General features: G+C 36.6%; 2 protein-coding genes across 2 annotated transcripts in view; one reads left to right on the top strand and one right to left on the bottom strand.

Moving 5' to 3' along the window:
* The window catches only part of LOC118268783 (solute carrier family 35 member F6), a 30,364-nt gene extending 15,010 nt beyond the window's left edge, over positions 1 to 15,354 (top strand). The window contains exons 5-8 of the mRNA XM_035583485.2: positions 3,010 to 3,174; positions 3,854 to 4,018; positions 7,666 to 7,792; positions 8,319 to 15,354. Of these exons, the coding sequence (XP_035439378.1) occupies positions 3,010 to 3,174; positions 3,854 to 4,018; positions 7,666 to 7,792; positions 8,319 to 8,538 (677 nt within the window). The 3' untranslated portion in view covers positions 8,539 to 15,354. The remainder of the gene's footprint in view (positions 1 to 3,009; positions 3,175 to 3,853; positions 4,019 to 7,665; positions 7,793 to 8,318) is intronic.
* Positions 15,355 to 17,032: 1,678 nt separating this feature from the next.
* LOC118268839 (proton-coupled amino acid transporter-like protein CG1139) lies at positions 17,033 to 24,651 on the bottom strand. Its single transcript, XM_035583622.2, has 8 exons — positions 24,476 to 24,651; positions 24,284 to 24,350; positions 22,653 to 22,803; positions 21,766 to 21,972; positions 20,243 to 20,518; positions 19,990 to 20,168; positions 18,708 to 18,877; positions 17,033 to 18,072 (listed from the first exon to the last, which is right to left on the bottom strand). The coding sequence occupies exons 1-8, from the start codon at positions 24,525 to 24,527 to the stop codon at positions 17,828 to 17,830; spliced, it is 1,347 nt and encodes a 448-aa protein (XP_035439515.1). The 5' UTR covers positions 24,528 to 24,651; the 3' UTR covers positions 17,033 to 17,827.
* Between the last annotated feature and the right edge of the window lie 467 nt (positions 24,652 to 25,118).

The following is a 25,118-nucleotide window of genomic DNA, read 5'->3' as shown; positions in this document are numbered from 1 at the left end:
TGAACCAACCTCCCCCCAATACCTATAATTAAGCGGAGCACTTACTTTGAGGAATATTATGTAGAAAGTTTTTCAAAGAGCTGTGAAAAGCTTTGAAAATGCTTCTCATTTAATTACGACGTCTTCTTATTTGCTCGCCTTTTTATAAAGTTGTTTTTAATATTATGCTGCCATGGACTGCATTGTAGTGGGTTGGAAAACGCCCCGAGGAGGGGAAACTTTTCATTTTCTTTTGCGTTTGTTTATTTCCAAGTAAATTGAATAGGGAGTCTTCGCCCGTTTCACAATTTATTACTAGCAAGCATCTATGCGTGCAAAATTGAAAGCGCTCGGTCCTGATTTGATTTGTTCAGTAGTGATTATGAAAGAGCCGTTTGTGATCACTGCACTCATGAAAATATGTTGGTTGTAGTCCGGTCAATTTAGACCTGAAAACAGTAATGAAAGAGCAAAAATTCCGACAGAGCTGAATTTTGGTACAGACCTTTATTTTACTATAAAGATTAAAAATTTAAAAGTCCCCATCGATCCCATATGTGCTTCAAAAGTTATTCGAGGTCAAAGTTCAACATTTTAGGTATTTTGAGTTTTCTGAAAAACCGTAAGTTTTTCAAAAAAATACCTCAGACCAAATTTGTAGATCTCAAAATTCTCTACAAAATGGTCCTTATAAGTTTTTCTATAAGTATTACCGTTTCTAAGATAAATTCGTGTGTCCCCACATTTTTCCACTTTGGAAGCGTCTAACTTTCAAACGATTGATTTTGACGTAAAGTGGTTTTAGAAACCTTATTGTCTTTTTAAAGACCTATCCATAGAGACCCATCACGGATATGTAAGTTGAAAAAAATTTTTTTGAGTCAGTTCCATGTATGGAGTGCCCCCTTTACTTTTTAAATTTATAAATTTTTATTCAAAATTCGAATAGCGGTTACCGAAATACACCATCTTACAAAGTTTAAACTATGTAGGCCCAACAGTTTCGTGGCCCAACAGGCTGTGACATACGGACGGATGGACGGACGGACGGACAGACATTTATTTCCGAAACTGTTGGGCCTACATAGTTGAAACTTTGTAAGATGGTGTATCGGTAACCGCTATTCGAATTTTGAATAAAAATTTATAAATTTAAAAAGTAAAGGGGGCACTCCATACATGGAACTGACTCAAAAAAATTTTTTTCAGCTTACATATCCGTGATGGGTCTCTATGGATAGGTCTTTAAAAAAGACATTAAGGTTTCTAAAACCACTTTTCGTCAAAATCAATCGTTTGAAAGTTAGACGCTTCCAAAGTGGAAAAATGTGTGGGACACACGAATCTATCTTAGAAACGGTAATACTTATAGAAAAACTTATAAGGACCATTTTGTAGAGAATTTTGAGATCTACAAATTTGGTCTGATGTATTTTTTCGAAAAAACTTACGGTTTTTGAGAAAAACTCAATAAACCTAAAATCTTGACCTTTGACCCCGAATAACTTTTGAAGCACATATGGGATCGATGGGGACTTTTAATATTTTAATCTTTATAGTAAAATAAAGGTCTATACCAAAATTCAGCTCTGTCGGAATTTTTGATATTTCAATATCGTATGTTGACCGGACTATTGGCGCGGTTTCTGGGCAACCGACTGCCGCGCTACGTGTAGCGGGTTTAATTCCCGCTCGGAGCAATTCTTTCTGTGATCCACAAATTGTTGTTTCGGGTTTAGGTGTAATGTGTATATGAACTTATATGTTTGTAAACGCACCGACGACATAGGAGACAATCCTAGGGTGGGACAACGGTGTGTAAAAGAAAAAATAAATAATGTAAGAATTCACTGTGCTAATATAAAAACATACCTAATGAGTAAATAATATAAACGTAACATCTGTGACAAATGAATCATGAAAATAATGTTTGCTCGATCCGTTTTCAATTTATCTACGTAACATGAGTCACCATAATTATATTATTGAGAACACATGACCTTTGTTACTAACTAACAGAAAATGTAGCATCAGCAATTAGTCATTGCATTGCTTTATAAGTAAAAATAATTAGCAAGTCTCACACACATCAACAGCCTATTAAGTGGCCACTGCTGACCAAAGGCCTCTTCTCGTACGGAGAAGGTTTGAGCATTAATTTCACATACACATGACACCCAGACTCGAAACAACAATATGTGGATCACACGAGGTCTTGCTCCGTGCGAGAATTGAACGTCGTGCAACGTGTAGTGGGTTCTCATGTAACAAACAACTTATATCGATCGTGAATAAATGACGTTAACTACAAAAATATTAAATGAGATGAAAAACATCGAAATCCTCTTAGAGAAAGTCAATAAATAAGACAATAACAACTTATTATTTTTTTGTTATTTCTTTTTCCAAGTGCCAATTTACTTCAATGCTCTTTATAATTTTCCAAAGAATTCATTATCAATTAAGCTAAAGAGAACTCTTAAAAAATATAAAATAATATATTAGTCTCGAGAATACTTCTTAAGTATACTTATAAAGAAATCACTAATGATATTACAGGTCTTTTTAAAAACAAATAAAAGGTTCTTTGAATATTACTAATAGGTTTTTAATGAAAATTAAAAGAAAAAAAGTAATGTATGGGTGGATGTACAGTGGAGAATAGACCTGCTTGATCTTTTTAAAATTTTATTGCTTGAATCATGTCATGACGTGACATGTCATGCAGTCATGGGGCGGGGCTAGAGAGCGGATCTCACCAGGTAAAAGCAAACAATAACTTAGTGCTAGTCAGGCGCATGGGACCACCCTTGTACTTTGTACATAATACTGATGTACCTCTTGTAAGAAGTTTTTGATTCTTGATCGAAGTACATCTTAGTTCAATCAAAAGGCTTTGGAATTCATTACTAGTTATCATTTTTTTTTCGAGGGGTCACCTGGTTGTTAGCGATGGTATTTTATTACGGAGACCATTTTCCAATTTTCACGGGCCGTTAAAGATAGTAAACTTCATTTTTCTCGTTCCAGGTTTTGTTATTATTGGTCTGATCGTGGTTGGTGTTACGGATGCTCTGTACCAGTCAGCTGGCGAGGCCAAAGGAAGGAACAGCCTGATCACCGGAGACCTGCTCATCATTGTCGCCCAAGTTATCTCAGCCTGCCAAATGGTGTACGAGGAGAAATACGTCGCTGGTAAGTGTTAATAGTGTTGTTTCCCAAAATATTGATTGTCAATCTAAAGAAGTACCTAGTACTTATTCGATTAAAAAATATTACGTATGAAAACACAATAATTTTCTAACCGGAAAACTTAGTAAAGTTTGGATATACAGAGATTCAACTGCCTTTAAAAGTGGTCTAGCTAATGGCTAGGCAAATGACTTTACTTAATTAATGGGTTATAGTGTCTATATATTCAGAGAAAACAACATGTATTTGTTTGCTATATACCTAGTGTAATAAACAAAAATGAAATGTTTCATGTCCATTGCGCACGTGTTGTTTCAACTTACCGTACATATGTGCTTACATGCTATACAAGTTATGGAACATTAAATGTTTCTTATTGGTGGAATAGATTTCATCAAGATAAACATACCAACGCAGCACACTATTCGTTGGATAAATAATATCTTGTTGTTGTAAAAATACACGCTATACTATGTTTGGTCCAGATGTGTTTCTAGCCCATATAGCACACCAGCGTAATAACTAGTGCCTGCTTATAACCAAACACTTTATTTGGAATAGGTTCACACTTGTTGATGATTTTTGAGCACCACCGACTTTTCATCAATCATTAGTATCATCATGACAATGATGCTAAAATGTGGTTTTACGATGTTTTAAGTTAATGCTGTAATATTTCCAGGTCTTAACATTCCACCTCTGCAAGCTGTAGGATGGGAAGGTGTCTTTGGTTTCTCTGTACTGTCCTCTCTCCTGGTCGTATTCTACTGGACTCCAGCCCCTCCCCACTTCGGTAATAATGCTCGTGGAACCGTCGAAGATGCTATTGATGGACTGGTACAAATCGGTGAGTAACATGGTCTATAAATGGTTTTAACAACATGGAATTAATCACATACATTATGAAATAGGAATTTAAATATTCCTAAATACCATCGACGTCTTACCCTATACAGAACTTAAGTGCTAGTTTTGATTTCAGTCAAGCCTTTAATTTCATTCACCACTCTACTCTTATTGAAAAGTAATTCAAAACTTATTTAAGAAGTTTGATTGTAACTGGTTCTAAACTTACTTAATGAGCAGTACTCAAATTACAAGTATCAAAAATAATCTTTACAAACTTTCTTTCTTAACCCATCATACTCAGGTAGGTGTCCCTCAAGGAAGCACTTTAGGCCCTTTGCTGTTCCCCATCAATATATGTAAATGTCTTTCAAAAGATCAGGAGTGTATTTTGTTGGCTAATAATACGAGTACTACTGTTATTAACTATAAAAACAATCGTTTTTCTCCATTCGAAGCTACACTTTGGAATGAGCACCTAGCTTCACTAACAGACAGACTGACAGACAATTCAATTCGACGTTTTAAAAGTGCCTAATTAAGGATTAATTGAAATAAATGTTTTGACTTTGACATTTAATATTCATATTATCTAGCCGATGCATTACATTTGCAGCTGAATTACTTTTGTGAATCTCACAATAGCACGTATTATCATTTAATGTGCTACTATTCATAGCCTTCTATTTCATTCCTTTGTTTCATAACACGTGTATCACTATCGCGCGTTAGAAGAAATATCCTATTAATATTTCAATAACAGATTAAATTTTCTCTGGCATAGTTGATTGGACATAATAAATGTTGCAATTTATTGTTTAAAGGCTTTTAAATTATTAAGAGTTATGCCATTCTTACAGATATAATTATGACGTGTATCCGATTGCGGAAAATTCATATAATTATGTAAGAATTTGTATTGAATAAAGATACCATTTATAATGTTGCGTGGGATAAAATGTATCCTATCGACTAAATCACCTCATACTCTGTCTGTATACCAAAATTCATCGAAATTCGTTCAGTAGTTTCAGCTTTAATTACAGACAAACATCCACACCAATAAACTTTCACATTTAAGGCGCGGTGAATAGACAACTTTTATGTATTTGAGGGGGTGAAGCAGGTGAAGTGGGTCTCGTGTACTGAGGGATGCACCGTGCAAATGTCATTGATACGCGTATTCCATTTTATTTAGGAGCGTAATTTCGCTACTATAGTTTCATGGACGAGTGGCCCAGTGCGTTGCCGTCTAGATTCGCGTTCCGTGATCCTTAAGATCGAATCTCATTACTCGTATTAGTTTTTGTTTTTTTATTTTTTCAATATTATGTTGTATACATTTTTATTTTATTTTTATTTTATTTTTTTATTAGTTTTTTTATGACTAAAACCGAAATCGAACAATAATTTACACAAACTTACTACTACTATAGTTTTTGCGCTAGTGACAGTTGCCTGTATGACGTTGACGTCTCTCAGTACCACATGATTAGGGATGGACATTAGAAAGGTCTTTTTTTATCGCTATCGATACTCGCAGCATACATTGAATTCTCTTTAATTTTGTTATTAAAGTGTGTTGTTTAGTTGTGCAGTGTATCTGCGTGTATATAATGTCAATATACAGATACAGATTCAGATGATCCTGACTCAGATAATAATATGAGTTTGGACGAATAATAAGTAAATAATTTTGGTTTTAAGCAAGGAGCGTGTGTGACGTGTCGAAGATCTGACACGTTTGGCTCTCCAGTGCCCCGAACAGTCGCTACAGTCGAAGACAAGTTTTTACATTCAATATTCTGTACTTAGGGCCTATGCAAACCACGTTTTTTAAACGCGCCGGTGACTCGCGTTGTGGAAACGCGTGTCACCGGCGCGTTTTTCTCCTTCAGTGCAGTTTGTTGTCGTTTGTATCGATACAAACGCGCGGCACGTGCGCGTGTGTATCGATACACACGCGCTCCTGTATCGCTACACACGCGCGTCAGGTGTGCAAAGGTCTACAGGCCGCGTCTAACTATCGCGTCTGTAGCGATACAGACGCGATACGCACGCAAGTATCGCGTCAGTATCGCTAAAAACGCGCGTCGACGGCGCGTTTAAAAAACGTGGTGCAAACATAGGCACTTAGAAGCAGTAGGCACTAATCTTTTAAAAACTAAAAAACGGACAGGAGGATATATAAATAAAACACCAATTATGTATAAAATATGTATTATTCATCTTCAATAATTAGGAGAATGTCATCTAAGAATTGTGTAGGGGCGGGGTACGTATATTTTCTTGGTATCTTTCCCAACTGAGATACCATATTATACAGGCTGAGATGCACGCCACTGACGAATAACTGATAAAATCGCCTCATCTTCCAAGACTCTTCTGCCAATAGAGTTACTGCGACCAGTCGCAATCGTACAATCTACACAGCGATCCATGTCGTCAATATCCGATTGATAGGCTTAAACAGTTGTCCAAAATAGAGAGTAAGGTAATTTAGAGATGCAAGATCCGTCAAAAGTCCTTTATAAAGCCGAGGTCGTGGGGTTTAACAATAAAACATGGAAAATACGTGCGCATTTAGAACGAAACACAACAAACAAGTGTCATCTGTCAATCGATGACTGACTGATATCAGACAGAAGTGTTGTAAGAAGTTTAAATCACAGAGTACTTATACGCATAAATGATTAAATAATCATTAATGTTTTATAACTTAATTTAAGTTTTCTCGCTTCCCGGATAGACACAAGGTACCATATTTTGTGATTTCCTTTAGAAAAATATGACGGTTTTTTTAATATACATTTCAACTAGTTAACTGCTGGGCCCAAAAGTCCCCTTCTCCTTTCAAGAATGGTACGGAACGTTACTGAATGTGTCATCTGCACCATGCTACGCGGTAATAGTATATGAAAAAATTAATTGTATTTACATAACTTTAAATCGATTTCGTACAAAAAAATATACTGACAACCCAACTTAGAAAAAGCTAATTACAAAATAAAATATTACAAACAGCAAAAAGATATGTTAGTGAATGATTATTTTCTGAGCGGCGATTGACACAAACTGACATAGGTCCACCAAGCAGCGCGCCTCAGCGGTCACTGCCGGTCCGCGTAGGAATGAAAGAGAAACGAATAGATGTCATGATCGGACGACATTTTGTTCGATTCGTTCTGAGTTATTTATCATGAATTATATTAATTCTTACAAATATCTCATTTCAATCGACAAATAAATAAGGCAGATCCCTTTATTATTTTAAATTACGTCACTGTTATTAATTTTATTAAGATATGTTCATAAATAATATAGTTACAATGGCTAGAATTTCAATTTAAATGGTTAGTTTATGATTTTTTTTTATCGAGAAAATTTATAGAAATCGTGTTTTGAAGAAGGTGGTCCATTCATAAAAATGATCAAGATTAACATATATTTTTTTTGTTGCTCTAACATGTAAACATTGGGCAAAAAAATCTGTTGAATCAATCCTATTTTGACTATGCACAGCGCCTTAAATAATATTAGTGTGATAGAATTGCTATAATTCATATAAAATTGTGTACTCTACAGGCATAACTTATTACATTCTTTCTTCTTTAAATTATATTGTTCGTCTATATGTACATGTTTCAGGCAACAACCCCCTGATCTTGGTAGCGACTTTGGGCACGATCATTTCTATTGCATTCTTCAACTTCGCCGGTATCAGCGTCACTAAGGAAATGTCTGCTACTACTCGAATGGTCCTGGATTCTATCAGGTAATCTGATTAATCATATTCAATAGATGTATAATACGTAATTTATTACATGATGTGTCGTGGTGGCTCGGAGGTTTAAGACACCCGCTTCTCCAGCATAAGGGTGTGGGTTCGGCACCTACCAACGGCAAGTACCAATGAGAAATTTTCCAAGTTATATGTACTTTCTAAAATTACTTAAACACCACTGTCTAACGGTGAAGGAAAACATCGTGAACAAACCTGCATTGAGTAAAGTCATTAATGGTCAATCTTTTTCCGTATGAGAAGAGGCCTCTGGTCAGCAGTGACCACTCATAGGCTGTTTATGTATGATGATGAATTTATTACATTGTGAGTATATTATATCTAGCTGATTATAGCCAGTTTTTACAGTCATTACGTGTACTGTACAGGCAGAATCATAGGATTAGGGTATTTATGCATTTCACGTATATAAATCTTAATTTAAAATAAGTACGTGTAAAATGTCTGTAAATTCTTTACACACCATAAATTACTATAAAGTATGTAAACACATTCACAGAACGTTCGTGATCTGGATGGTGTCTTTGGCGGTGAGGTGGCAAACGTTCCACTGGCAGCATCTGATCGGGTTCGCCATCTTGATCTTTGGCCTGTGCGAGTACAATGGCATTATTCCTCGATGCCGTCGCCCCGCTCCCGAGCCTCTCGCCGACGACGCCGAGAGCCAGGCTGTCAACACCGAGCCTGAACCGACAGATCACGATGTTGAGGAACAATAGGTAAAGCATTCTTTACCAATTCAGTGTCCACAACCATCATATCAAGCGCACACGAGACATTTGGACTGGCCACTGAATTTGTAAAAGAATCAAAAGTGAGAAACGGTTATGCAGTGTATCTTATACGGGAACATTGATATTTTGATGATGTTTATTAATGTAAAATTAGAAATTTTAATGACTTTTTGGTAATATACAGTTATAACTTATAATACTCTTTGTAATGTTCACTCGGCAATGTGTACGTTTTATGTCTCAGTGTGCAAAATTCATGTGTAAAGAAGATTAGTTATATGTAATGGTGTTTACAGACATACAGTTTCAAGATCAGTAGCGAATTAATCTTCCTTATTCCATTAGACTGTTAGATTTTTATGCGTAATAATGAAATTGTTATAATTATTATGTCACTTGTAACACGGCCGTTGTTATATTTATGTCAGTTGTTACACATATTATTATGTATAATCCACTAGTAACTTGCCCAGATCGAATAGGTAAATGATTTTCACTATATCGGAATCTTCATATATTTTATAGGACTATTGATGTTTAAACGATATTGGATGTGTAATAAAATGTATGTTAAAGTATACAGCGTGAGTTTATAACCGCTTTCCCGCAGCAGAACGACGTAATTGCCCTCGAAAGGAATTAAAATTCGAAACTGTCGATTATTAACTGAGTTAAAGGAAATATGAAAATAAAAAGATTTTCGCTAACTCAAGGTTTAGTATCCACGCTAATCAAATAATTGATAAGTACGATCAGTCCAGGTTACCGTTTTCGTATTAACGGCTGATTATGATGACAGGGGCGTAGCTAGTGCCGTATCTGCCGTACCAATTATATGGGCCCCTGGGCTACGGGGGCCTTCAACGTGACAAGGAATGACAAAAGTCCAAATAACGAATCAATTCCTTTTTTAGCAAGTTTAAGATAATTGATGTCATCATAAGGACCCTTAAACATGGGGTCGCTGATTCGATGATTCGCCACTGCATAATGATGATTCTATCAAGAAAAGGTAGATCGATTGTACTATCAAAACAAAATCATTTAGCCACGGGAGAACAAGACAAAATCACGCTGTATAATTACTTAATGAATGTTTGTTTATATACATAATACAATATAATATACATTGCGTATTTTATATCACTATATATTTGAACTAAGATTTTTGATAAAGGTAGATAGGATGGCGTTTGTCAGTAACAAATTAAAGGAAGGAAAGTCCAATGGTGATATGAAGTGATGAATTATGTATTGTATAATATAATATAATATAAATGTATATGGAAGGTAATTATAACATTATACGATTAGATTAAAAGAATATTAATGAAGTAATTCCGTAAATATATGACAATAAAGTAACCGGTATCATCATAATAATTTTAATAGTTCAATAGGACTGCCTCGTTGGTCGATTGTTGCGTGTGACTGTCGAACAAGGGGTATTCAATTCCCTGGTCAGGCATTATGGGGTTTATATTTAGCATATTATTGGGTTTTTCGATATTCGAAAGGCTCTGTAATAGCGAGGAGTCGGGGTTTATACCTGGTGTGGCAGTAGTGGTAGGCTTCTAGAGGGTGCTACATTGTACATGGGCACGTCATTTGTACTTTAGAGGTAAACATTTTGAGGTTATGCCTGAATCCAAAGGAACGGTTACTTTATGTCCTCATTTACTCATTCCTCAAACTCCATAGGCATATATTTGCCTCTAATGTGTTGTCCGTATAAGAATTTTAGAAAAGTAATTAAAAAACAGATCTTACTTAGCTCAATTTGTGTAATTTTTTATATTGTAGGAATTAATGAAATAATCGATTATTATAAATTGATTCGATGTCTATCACTTAATGTCTAAGTTTAAGGATTTCGGTGTTGTACCATTGTTGCGTATGCGAGATGAAGTTCCACTGATATCGTGATCCAACGACGATTTTTGTTGAAGAAAATTAATAGTCTTACCTGTCCACGCCGCAATGGAACAATGCCTTCACAAAACTATCAGAACTAAAAGCAATATCACAGTTGTTATTAGAATATACACGCTGGCTAGGGAGCTAGCAAACTAGTACTTATATCCAATAGCATAAGGTATATTTATTTAATAAAATGTAGCTTCCATTCTGACAGGAATTATACATAGGTTTAAACATTTTAAACTTATATATAACACGAATTATGCAGTACATTTATTGATAATTAGAAAAATGTGGACACTTACTCGGTGTGAGTTAGCCAGGTGCCATTAAGGGAGTGTCTAAACATTTGTTGTTTAATACAGGTGATCTCTTATTTATTCAGAAGCCTTCGTGCAAGTTTGTTTTATGTTTAACCAGACCGAAATGAGAGCGCGTTCGGCGTTCTGTTCCCTTAGTAAGTTTTTTTTTTTTACATTTAACGAAATCGAAACGAAAGCGTGTTTGGCGCTATGATTGGTTAGTTCATTCGTGCTGGCCAATCAGAGGCACCGAATGCGGTGACCTTTCGTTTTCGTCCAACGAAAAAAAAATCGTATTAATGGGTACGGATTGGTTGGTTCATTCGTGCCGGCCAATCAGAGCGCCGGTCATGCTCTCGTTTCATTGTCGTTCAGCGAAAAGCAAGCTCGTACTAAGGATACTAACTTTAAAAATGAGGCAGTGACATAATTCCATACAGCTTCCATATAAATAGGCCAAATCTCTCTTCATTAAAACTTAATACAATGAAGAAAAGACGCGAATAGTAAACAAATAAACATTAAAATCGTAGACTCGCCTTGTCTCGCCTTTAGAAGGCTGGGCTTGAGGCAAAGTATGTTACATTATACTAGTAACCGTTATTGTATTAAAATTGTCGTTGTTTCATAGTTACCGTTTTCTCTATCAGTTAATTGTTAACTTTAACAAAATACGAATACTAATAGCGTCTCTAGTTTTCGCGGTACCGTAAAAAGAGGTGAATAGAATTCGAGGGGTGAAAAGATACAGAAAAGGGGTGAATAGATACAGTAGAGGGGTGAATAAGTACAGAAGAGGGGTGAATAAATACAGTAGAGGGTTAAAATATATATTGGGTAAATGTTCTAATATTTATTCACCCCATTATTTTGTCTATTCACCCTTTGAACACTATTCATCTCGTTTTACCGTTAAATAAAATTAAAAATAGTTGTTGATTTAATTATGTGTTCGATTCGCGGTTGTGCAATTGTTATGTTCTTATGCACTAGTTACAAGCAAACAGCTTAATCTTCTTACATCTTGTTCTTGGTAGAATAAATAAATTGTTGGATGATAATTTTACAACCAAAGAACTTAATTATAATTAAGGACCAATCATAAGGAACTTGGATGGTAAGCAATATAAACTCTCTTTTTTGATAATACAGATTTTTAGTGTTATTTACACCGATTTATAAGTAAATATTACCTCATAAGAAATTGAAACCTAGCTCCCTAACCATACAAACAGATTTTTGAAATAATTATTACATATTATTATACTTATATTATCACAAAACGCATCTAAATGTATTTTAGTATCAATAGAATGTAGTTAGTTGTTAAGGAGTAATTACTTACGCAAACGTGTTTATTATTATTCCAAAAATACATAATTGTATCAAAGACGCTACGGTAAATATGCTAGTTCATAATTCCTAACACCCCAAGTCCCCGAGAGAATATTGTACCTAATTAAAAGCAATAAAACGAAATATCACTGATTTTAAATAGATATAAATAATTAATAGGCCATTGTACTAATGTTCTGACTTCTTTACACATATAATAAATACATCGATTGTTGACAGAGAATGACTTTTGAAATATATTATTAAATGTTTTTTAATAATAATAATAGTCGATAGACTAGGTCGCTGAATGTCTAGATTCTAGATGTTTTTCGAATTATCTACAACACAGTAATATCAGCTTGAGCACTAGTTTTCATTGTGTATTTACTAGATTATAATAATAGTGGTCTAATTCATCCGTCTACATGTTTATCGCGTCTTTATCTTATTATACAATAGCAATACTAGTACGTTGTAATTCTGTTATAACGCGTTAGCGCAATCTTACTATAGACGATACCTATTCAGTCCGTCAGTTTGATATTCGAAACAAATTCACGTTTGTATTTATTTTATCGATGTGATAAAATCTTTCATAATGGGCAATTGGAGAATTGTAATAAAGAAAGTGGGGAAAGAAATGTCGGTTGTGTGAAACGAAAAATTCATTGTAATCGGTTCCCTTTAGGGCTGAAACTGCGATGCGGACGTCTGCGACACCCGTGGCGTGATAATGCAACTTTAACGGTGTACATTATAGTCGTATCAATTGAAAGCTTAATATAATAATTACGTAGCAAAACAATGACGACTAACAATATAAAAACGACAATCAGTAAGCATGTTTATGTGCTCACGCGACGGGTGCCCCTCGTGGGTCAGTTTTGTATGAGACCGTGTTCACGTACGGGTACCGCAGTTTCCAGCCTCATATACATATATTATATGGGAGTCAGTAACACAACTGGTGCCTATTTATAAGAAAATTTTGGAAAATTAAAGGCGTGACGTAGAAAAGGTACGTGCGGGACGTGAATGTATTTCGTTATCTAACGTAAACAAAATATTGATCATCTTTATCATAGTTGCACATTTATTGTTACGTTGCACCTTGTCTTTTAATCATAGAACTTTCTAGACATGTGGAGAACAGTGGCAGATTACAATTTCCAGAGATATTCGGATAATTACAAGTATAATCATTGTTTTTAATACTTAATTAATTATTTTTTCGGATTTTCGAAAATTTCTCGGTAGTAGCACGGGAATTGTGTCCAGGATGTGGCAATAGGCTCACCCCCTATTACATGGGACTTATAACACAAATGGTGAAAAGTGGGTGTACAATGTACATTGTATAGCGGCATTACGTGCCGTAAAGTGCACCTCTGCCTACCCCTTCGGGGGTAAAAGGCGTGACGTTGTGTGTAATAATTGATAATTTAAGAATCTGGAAATCCTTCTCTGCACCTGTTCTGAACCACGATCGCGAATATTGAAGTCTTACTTAGTACTTTAATATATTTAATTAGATTCAACGGCTTACCCACGGAACTGTTAACATGATTACTCTACCAGTTTCGAGCCACGCCAGCCGGCCGTAATCAAACAGTTGCGTAAGTCAGACGTTTAATTTAATTAATGTAGGTCAATGTATTCTATTTTTATTTCCATAAAATATTGTTAAATTTTATCCAAATATCATTAACGTGGTCTATTACAGTTGATCCGGATTTAAATTGTACGTGCCAACTTGTATTCTAACTTTGGATAAAATTTTATGCTATATGCTATGTGCTTTGTATAATCCTTCCATTTTAAATTGCAGTTTGTTAAACAGTTTCATATTGTGTATTGATGAGGTTTTTAAACGGTTTCATATTTGAAAGTTACTTGAACTGAATATTGTTAAATTTGCTGGCGAATGTTTTATTCAATTTGGTAATTTCTGCAACAGCTCGTGGAAGCTCTTTGCTGGAGTATATACTCTGTTCAAAAATGAATGTATTTATCTTAACGCTCAGCAGACGGATTCAAAACCTTCGTTTAAATTATTTTTGTGTTGAGAACTTTTTAATCAAATGTTATCTGATCTCTATCAAATTAATATACAGTCTTTTGTCAGAGCGCTCTTAGTACAAGTAAGTTTTACGTATAAAGCGATCGAAATTCTTCGAGAGCGTTCGCTGCTCTAATTGTTTGGTATATTCGAGCTGGCCAATCAGCGCCAAACGCGGTCTGGTTTCGATTTAGGTGAACATAAAACAAATTCGTACTAAGCATACAGGTCTTACAAGACGAGGGAGAAGACTCAGAGCGATGGCTCAAAGTCAAAGTCAAAGCATTTATTTCAATTAATCCTAAATAAGGCACTTTTGAAACGTCAAATTGAACTGTCCGTCAGTCTGTCTGTCAGTGAAGCTAGGCGCTCGTTCCAAAGTGTTGCTTCGAATGGAGAAGAACGATCAAGAAACTCCATCGTTACTTTTTTCAAAAAATGTTCTTTACAATATCTCTGATACATTATTTGATCATTTACCTATTGTATATATATATATGTAGGAACAATGTAACGACAATACGACGTCAAAACTATGGGACAATAAAACCAATTTGAAAAAACCAACTAGTACTAAGAGTACAGGTTATACGAGCAAGAAGAGTCAGAGTAGTGGCTAAATGTTTTCAATACTGCCTTTTCCATATGCAGTAAAAATTGACTAAGTTAATTTCTTCACGGTCAGTATTCACACTGACAGTTTGGCATCAGACGTGTGGACCGTCTGAAGCCGTAATCTTTATTGCTAAAAGTGTCATTAAACAACGAAGAAGAAAAGACTTCATGCATGTTCGTCTTTTTCTACTTAAAATATAATATTTTTTTTATTTATGTTTACAAAACGGTTACCGATTGAAAAGCATTATGAAATCTGTTCCATGCTGGCCCTGAAGGAAATCATTTTACTCCAAATATAATTATAATTAACATATCATTACTACAAGCTCGTCGTACATAATAATGTCTAATGTCTATTGCTTAAGCGGTAAATAACAATAATAATATGCTCTGCGATGCAATCCTTTCTCTGCAAATGTTTTAATACTATAGCTTTATATTGCTCACAGCGATAGTCTTTCAATGCTGAAGCCGGCTTAAAAACCTACAGTATGGCAACATTTGACTGAATTATTATTACTTATACTCAATGTGCTATTAATGTAATAAAAAATATTGTTAAAATCGTGTATTTTCAATGATTTAATAACAACGTTACCTAAAAATTAGCCTATTAATTTTATATTGAAACAGCGCCATCTAGTAGATTGGTCCTGTACTATTAAGAAGATAACTAGTTTTGTTTAAGTTTTCCATATTGCTACACCATTAATGCAAAAGTGAATAACAGCTCTATCTAGCTAAATATTTAAGAACTAGGTTCAGGATGACTACGGAAAACATGTCACATACACGAATTTCCTTCCAAACTGTCGTAAAAGTACACAGCTAGACCATTAGATGGCGTAAAATACTGCCATCTAGCGGATTAATTATGAACTAATAACTTTTCAAAAATATCAATAGATGGCGCAGAATACAAATATTTTTTTAAATATTTTTTTTATCTTCTACAATTCTACAATTATTAGACGGATTATTAATAAAATTAAACCGTTGCAAAATAAAATTCTTATGTAATTTTTTAATATTTTGTTATTTACCAAAACAACAACATGTCTCAAGAAACTTATTTTATTTTAACTTTAACTAAGTACCTGTACATAATACCTGTACTGGCTACATAATTACAATCATCATACCTATAGGAAAATACTCAAAAAAAAAATAGCTTAGAGAAATAATGGTAAAAAGTAACCCAATATCACAATTTTCTCCTTAAAATCCTGTTGGAAAGGCACTCTCATATTGAATTGGGACTATTAAAATGAATGTTTTTTCCCTGAGACCATCAAGTATCCCACCCTGATCCCAACCAACAAAAATGTATCCAGTTTTCTTGAAGTATCACACCAGTTTTAGTTTGGTTAACTTGCTTGCAAAACCTACTTGTTTTAGGCAACCAAATCACTCCCAGCTTTAATTCTGGTGTCCACACGACCATAGATTTACAAACTTATTTATGTCTAAGGTAGGCACAGGCACCAGGGTTGCATAACCATGGTATCTCAATAATAAGGGGACCTAACACTTAGAATTTTAGTACCATAAAACAGGGTGGATTGAATTCAAATGGTGAATAGATACAGGAAAGGGGTGAATTGGTGTTAGAACATTTTCCCAATATTTATTTACCCCTTTTTATTGTTTTATAGGTAAGTAATACAATTACTATGACAATGAGTTTTAAGAAGCATGTATATTGGAATTTAAAAGAAATTAAAATGTTAAATGTTTATTGCTTCAACCATAGTATGCATAGAAAAAATCAATTATAAGAACAACTTTATAAGCAAGATTATGCTTCCAGAGCTGCGGACTGCCTAGTGGATAATGGAAAAGCAGGAGTAGGAATGGGGTGGTTTTTAGTCAGTAAGAGTCTGACACTCCCTCTCGCCTCGCCCAAGGCGGGAGAAGTCATTGCATGATTTTCCCCCTCAAAAAGGATTGATGAGAATAATTCGGTATTTCACCACAAAGCTATTTCTTACTGAAGTCATTGCATTCAGAATATAGATGTATGCCAGGAGTTGGCATTGTGTTTGGTCTCAAAACTCAGGGCTTATTCATAGACTGATGACAGTATGAATATGCAACAAAATTTTATCGAAGTTTATATTGAAGTTTATATAATATCTTATATAAACTTCAATAAATAAGTCTTCAACTACATATCTTAGGCCGAGGCAGTGTGCAGGTAGCAACACGAACAACACAAAGACAAATTGCAAAAAAACACATATTTGTTAAAATGTTTATTTCTGTATTGTAATAAATAAATTACATTATTATTGCAAATGTTCACAGAAAATGCAAAATACCAAAAAAGTCGTATAGGAAAGATTGAAAGGGCTCTTAGTTTGCAGTCGGCCATCTTAATATTTAATTTTTTACATAAATTGGTGTGTCAAAATCTCTATATGCTAATATGTAGGTAGGTAAAGGTCTAACCTACGGAACTACTGATTCGAATTGAATAATTCTTTTTGAGTTGGATAGTCCGTATATTTAGGAACAGCATAAACAAATCATCACGCTACAATCAAAAGAGGCCGAGCAGCAGTGGGTGAAGCAGCGTGGAAGTAGCTACTATAAGGTATAAAAAAACGTAAAAGATCTGAACCAAACCACTTTAAGTTTTAGTTGAAAAATAGGTATCACGCTAAAAATTCTGCCTAATTGCTGAAGGCAAATCCTCCGCTAAGCGTCCGTCATCAATGACTGACGAGGCGGTTAACGCATTTAATAAATTGGTGCACTTCTTGTCCATAGAAATCTCTACTGTTTGTTAGATTAACAAAAATATAAGGTAAGTACCTTGATATTGCAAATTTTTGTTAAAAATACAAGTGTTTTATTCCACCAGAAGTTTGTTCTTTTAAAATATTATCGGCGTCGGCCTATTCACAATTACCTAGTAAGTATGTATATAATCGACAAGATATGTCGGTATACACTTATTATTGCTTTAATTAATAACAAACGTAAATAAAATACATTTAGTGAATCATATTTTGCTTGATTGAGTCGCGAGCATTTAGTGTTTGGGTCCTGCTAACATTTCGAGAGCACTGGTATAGACTCCTGAGCAACAAGCGACGATACCAAACAGAATAATTAATAAGTCTTTGAATAATTTGTAGTAGCAGAATCCGTATTTTTTAGGCCAGTACACGAGCATTTCCATGAGCGCAGGAAACACAATGGCTGCGAACGTGAGACAGAACGCGCCCAGCAGCCCCATGAACGCCTCAAGGTTGGGCGCCAGCACCGCCATGCCGACTGCAACAACAAGCAGGTACACATTCCATGGAAACGAAACCGAAGCCAAGTAACTCCAAGTGTTCAATTTATTGGACACACAGAACAATATTTAAAAATGTATAAATAGGACCCTACCGGTAACGGGGGCATGGTTCAAGCTACCGGTGGTTAGGGCTCCAGAGACAGAAGCCTCCTCATAATACGTTTTGTTTTGAGGAGCACGGCTTTTGCATCAGGCGTTTGATCCACCTGCCAGCTTCCTAAGGTGGTTGCCGAGGCACGCCGAATAATATTTTTATTAGATTTTTAAAAGATATAATAATATCTAACTGCCTCGCACAGCAAAACTACGGAATGAGCTGCCGTCGGCGGAATTTCCGAACCGATATGACTTTCAAACCTTCAAGAAAAAAGCATACTCCTTTTTAAAAGGCCGGCAACGCACCTGTGACTCCCCTGGTGTTGCGGGTGTCCATGGGCGGCGCTGATCGCTTACCATCGTGTAGGCCTTACCATCCATGTTTGGTCGTTTGCCACCTACTCCATAAAAAAAATCTACAGTCCAACTGCTTTTAATGTCATACAGAAACTGGCTGACTAAGAAAAATAACCGCCGACAACAGAATACTAATGGTGCGTACAGCAATACTCACAGGGTATGGTGGCGATCAGAATACGTATTACATAATCTGCCAAAGGCCTGATGCTTTCTCTGAATTTTTTCCTTGATTTACGCCATACGATTTGCCACGCTACGAAGTTTTGTAGTGGATATGAGAGAAACAAGGCCAACGTAAATGTCAGCTTCGCCACTTGCGCCTTTCTGTAACATTGTTCATGTCATTTAACTACAAGATTATAGTAAATTTACAATTTAATCTATGTATATAAAAATACTTTTGTTATGAGAGCTTGTTTAGGATTATTGTTATTGCATAAAAATAACAAAATGTTTTATTATCTAAAATAATATTTTTATTGTATATTCGATAGAACTGGTAAATAAAATAATAAAGTAAAATAATTAACAAAACAAAATTACGTATGTGATGTGTATTAGAGATGTGCTGTGTAGCTATTCTGTGAAGATGTAATAGGTAAACTTTGAAACTATGTGACCGTTTCCACTGATACTAAGCTACGTAGGTGTGCGAGGAAAATGCGCAGCTGGTGTATGCGAAGTATCGATAGTAGGGAAGTCATCTATCTATAGCACACATCCATAGAGCGTGCAATGGATGCGTATCCATAGCAAGCATCCATAGCACGCTTCCTTAGCACGCATCCATGGAAGCATCCATAGCACGCTTCCATAGCACGCATCCATAGCACGCTTCCATAGCACGCATTCATAGCACGCATCCATAGCAAGCATCCATAGCACGCATTCATAGCACGCATCTATAGCAAGCATACATAGCACGCATTCATAGCATGCATTCATAGCACGCATCCATAGCACGCATCCATAGCACGCATCCATAGCACGCATCCATAGCATGCATCCATAGCAAGCATCCACAGCACGCATCCATAGCAAGCATCCATAGCACGCATTCAAAGTCGCATCCATAGCAAGCATCCATAGCACGCATCCATAGCACGCATCCATAGCACGCATCCATAAAACGCATCCATAGCACGTATCCATAGCATACATCCATAGCACGCAACTTTCCATTTAAAGAACATAGCTGAATCCGTTTCCACCAGTGCTAAGCTACATGTACCAATGAATATGATACGGCGCTAACTACGCCCCTGATTGTAATCTTTAGTTTATACGAGTATTAGCTGAAAATGCAACCACATCGTTCACGTGATGTCTATGTAGTTTACTGTATTGATACATGTGTGTTTAGATGTTATTAGTATTAACATAAATTTTTCAGTGTATTGAAACAAATATTTAAAAATAGAGGCAAACATTAATACTTCTGGTTCTGTGGCAAATTCAGCGTAATGGATCCTTCGCATTTGTTGCCGTACTTGAGATAGCCGAAGATCCCCAAAGTGACGTAAATTGTGATGATGATGAACATGGCGACACTGAACAGCCCGCACAGGCCCGTGAAGTCCCGCGGCTTCTCCATGTTGTACTCGAGTGCCAAGATCTGCACACGAGTGCGACATTTAACTTGTACAGCATTTAGCAATAGTAGAAGGCCTAGAGAACATTGACACTCACCACGCCCACTGCCTCCAACGCAAAAAGGGTAATACCGATGAATACAGGAATTTCTTTAATTCCTTTCATTTGAAGTTTACTGTCATCAATTTCAGCGTCGTCTTCTATTAAATAAAAGAAAACGAGATACAATCCGAGCATGACGGCAAAGTTTGAGATCGTTGAAAATGGAGTCAATAGTTTCAAATCCTTTATGAGACTCAAAAGTAGCAGCGGAGGGTAACAGTAAATAATGAGCATCCGTACGGTCATTGAGTGTCCATAAAAATCCATCACCTGCAGACAGAAACATATATCAGGGGCGAGAGCACATAACAATACGGATCCCGAGGCGCTGATCGGGATGGACCTTGGAACCCCAGAAGTTGTAACGATACGGGTTTTAACTGATTTCCTAAACAAATAAAAAGAAACCAAAAAATGAAAACAAAACAAAAGGTAAAAATTAAAATGCATAAAATAACTATTATTAGTACTAATAGGTTACCTATCCACTCATAGGTTAGAAGTCGGTGCTGTCTTCCCAATATAATTCAGATAGGTGCAAAGTTCTAATCAATAAAAATTATACAAGCCCAAACACATGGTAGTTACTGTAAACAATCGAGGAGTTCCCCTTTGTGTTGATGAGAACTTTACACTCCATCTGAGTGTAAAGTTCTCATCAACACAAATTAATCAAGTCAAAACACAAGGTAGTTACTGTTAACCGTTGAGGAGTTCCCTCGACTGTCTGTTGGCTCCATCATCAGATCCACTTCAGACCCTTATCTCATTTTAATATTTTTAAATAATAAACGCATTATTTCACGATTTGAGATGGAATCCTGGGGCAAGCGAAGGAAACTATTAGAAATGGTGATTTTTTGATTTTTGGATTTCAGTAATTACTTTGTTTGGGCTTGAATTATTTGCATTAATGAGAATCTTACTCTTGTATGACGTGTGATTATCGTTAGGATCTGATGATGAAATAATATTATAGTTGAGGGGACTTTTAAGTGGGGGGGGGGGAGTTAAGTGGTATAACGGATCTACGAGGGTGGCACTGAAAATATCGAGAATAAAGGAAGTGACACAACAATACTATTTAAAAATGTATTGTTTATTGGTAATAGGGCTGATGCCTGATCCGGAGCTGCGGAATACCTAGCGGGCTTACCGTGGTTCCGGCTCAAAAAGCAGGGCCCCTCAAAAAAGGGTCGGGGCTGTGCGGCGGATGAAGTAATAATAATTCTATGTTTTCTTGCTCTAAAAACTTACTTAAACTTTAAAACCAAGGAGTTTCCAATTAAAATGACTGTAATATGACAGAAACAGTGGAAATATTTCATTTGAGATACTTTTAGTGCTAACCCTCGTATAAACGTAAAAAATAAAAATAAACAAAATGTAAAAATTAACAAGCAATATGAGTCATAATTATGTACTGATAGGTCACCTACCGACTGATGGGTTTATCAGTTGGTAGGTAACCCCATACAGTATACTTCTGTATGTTATTAACGGTAAATAGTATGCACCTGTTTCACATTTTCTGCCACAAATACAAAATATATGGCACAGATTCCCACTTGCCAAAATAAAAGAAAGAAGTCTACGCCATTTGCGAAAAATCCTTCCAGGCCACGCATGCAGACTGGACCGTCCTGCACCGCCACGCGCATGCTCTTGTTGTACGCCATGTAGCCGCGTCGCTTCCTCTTGCAGAGCAAGTACTGTGCATGGACCTGCCGACAGACGTGGACATGTGGCAATATATTGGCAAAATATATTAAAGGCAATCAAAGACCTGTGCCGTTAATTTATGAAACTGATGATAAATGATATTTATTTTTAAAAATAGCTTACAAAATACGCATCGACCTCCAAAATAACTAGGAGTCACAGAAATTCAATCCAACCGACTTGGCCAGGGATCAAATCGCCTTACTACCCGCTGGGTGCGAAGTTATTCTCTGTTCAGCCAATATGGCTAAAGTGAGCCCTCTGCAATGCGTTTTTTCATGATTTGGCAACCTGGTTATAAGCACTTTGATTCTTTTGAAGCACGCTTCTGACTCCAAGACTGCGTCGGTAATCAACATTAAACTCTGGTTGGGCACAGACTGACGATGCCACATCCAGGAATGGAATGTAATATTTCATCCCCTGGCAAATCGACGAGGACGTTTTACATGGTGGTATTTGAATAATCCTACTTTTCAGCTTGTTGGGAATTATTGTAACCTCGGATGTCTAAATTGACCGGACTAATGTAGCTTGTATACTAGTGATAGCCGTCAACCGTCTCCAAAATAGGAAAAGGATTATTCCACTATGAATACTAAAACATTTGTTATACTATTCTGAAAACTAGAATATGATGCAACTAAGCTGTGTAAACTGTTTATAAGCCGAGTAAACTTACCAGCACTTGAATGCAGTAAGTGGCGAAAATTCCAATTAAGACCATACCAATGGTGCCATATATGATGCCCATTCGTGAGAACGCGTTGGGCATAGCGAGCAGACCGGCGCCTAGGCACCCCTTTAGCATGTGCATCATAGTCTCAGAGTATCTGTAACCAGTTGTGAGGTGAAAGGGATGCTGCAAGTTAGTTATGTATCATTATCATGCGCTGATCCATCTCGAGCCAAGACCAAGAAACAGGGGTCACAATTTACTCCCAAACAGCAAATTTTCATACTAATGTTATATTTGTATGCATTATATTAGGTCCGGGACACGAAATTTATTTACTATTGTAATCTTCAAAGTCACTACCTCCCATTAAGGCCGTGGTAGATAATTTTAGAATACCTTATATAAACTACTAGTTTTTGCCCGCGATTTCGTCCGCGTGGTTGTGTTAGTGGTTGGTGTTCAAAATGCTGCCGTATGTCATGTAAAATCTGAATTAATTCAGAATATGTTACTGTTAGCATTTTTAAAGATATGTATTCCATAGAGACCACAGCCGCCGATTCATCATTTTATAATCACGATGAAACGTAACCAATAATAATATATGTATATCATATAGGTACTATCAATAAAAAAATACATTGTTTCGTTATTATATTCCATAAAAAACATTCGTGTAAGCGTAACCTCAAGACAAACAGGGTTACTTCCGCATTAATAATATTAGTATGGTAGTAGGGATATTGACGATTAAAATAAATAGGTACGTACGAATCGAACGCGAGTGAAGCCACAGGTAACAGTATTAGGTAACAAAAATTACGAATTTTCAAGCAAACATTAATCTCTTCTATCGACTACGCCTTTAATTAACAATGTATTTTTTTTATTCTAGCCTAAGTTCTTTCGTTTATCATAAAGTATCTAAATACAAAGTTTCACTGTTGCTGCTTAAAAAATGATGAATTTTCATATGAACATTCATCCCCCCCTTTTTACCCTTTCTCCCCTATTTTTTTGCAATAAAAAGTAGCCTATGTTGTCCCTCAGGGTCTATTCTATCTCTGTACCAAATTTCATCAAAATCGGTTCAGTGGTTTAGGCAGTTGTCCCACCAACGACGAGAAAACGACAAACTATCGGCTACTTTTGTCGCTCAAGAAACGTACAATAGATATACTTTCCGTGTAAACAAAAGTATACAAACAGTTGATCGCTGACTGTTCACACTGCCGGCGAGTGCTCGCTTCACTAGTTTGTCGCCTGCGCGACAAGAGCTATGAAAGATAACACTCGCTCGGCAGCACTCGCCAAGCGATAAGAACTCACGCCGAGAGAACAACCTGTGGTCATTTCTCTACAGTGCGCATCGTAGTGATGCGATCAATCACCCGCCTGACTCGCACACTCGCTTATAGCCGAGCTACACAAATATCGGAACTATGCACTCGCGCCACGCGACTCGCTAACTCGTTTCTAGTTCTAGCTCTACTCGTTACTCGTTAATCGTTACCGGTGGGACAACTGCCTTAGGCGTGAAAGTGTAACAGACAGACAGACAGACAGAGTTACTTTCACATTTATAATATTGTCACTATACTACAGAAAATATCTTAACGATAGTTTCTGCTTACGTGGTGGGCTTCGGTATATGGCGATGTGCGTGGGGGTCGAAGTCTTCTTCACTCTCACCAGGCAATACTGCAACAATGGTCTCAGATCAAATCTTACTCTATAATAGTTTAGAGGATTTATTTATTTTCATACAGTTCAGTTCAGTTTCATCTGCCATTACAGATCGTAGAGAATACAACCGCAGTACTCACCTACAGCCTTCACGTCCTCGAACCTCGTCGCTACATATTTGAGGAAGTACATGGCGCCAGCGCCTCAAGGTTCCTCTGCCCTGACCGCGGCTGTTGAGCCGTCCACTACTCCACGCTGCTTTACTCGTTCGTCGATCTGTGATGTATGCAACCTAAAAAATATGACATGAGTCTGTCTGTCACCTGCTATTTGTCACAATGTTACATAGAAACCAAAGAGAGGGGAAATAGAAACCATAGACCTCAATGTGCACCGTGCTGTGTAAGATTGAGGTCTCATTTATGCAATGCGCTACGCTGTGTCGTGGGTGTTGCAATGGAACAACGCATTGTATATCCCACCAGAGGGCGAATCCACAACACTGCGTTGCGGCGACGCATCGCAAAAATCTACGACGCCGCGTATCGTGGAAATTTCCGATGTGACGGCACGTCGTAAGAGTACGCGACGCGGCGACGCGCTAGCGTTTAGTGGGTATCGTGGGTAGGTCGTATCCGATGGTTTCCGGCAGCAGCGGTCCACAATCGATGCGATACTGCGCGTTCGCTCGCTGTCGGATCAGGCAGTGTCCCAGGGTAGGGTTGCGTTGGCGATAAGTTTAGATATCGTTAACGCTTTTAATTCCCTACCCTGGAAGGCAAT

Source organism: Spodoptera frugiperda, chromosome 25 (genome assembly GCF_023101765.2).
Source record: "Spodoptera frugiperda isolate SF20-4 chromosome 25, AGI-APGP_CSIRO_Sfru_2.0, whole genome shotgun sequence".
Lineage (NCBI taxonomy): Eukaryota > Metazoa > Arthropoda > Insecta > Lepidoptera > Noctuidae > Spodoptera > Spodoptera frugiperda.
Note: the sequence above shows the minus strand (reverse complement) of the source record. Positions and strands in the feature narration are given on the sequence as shown.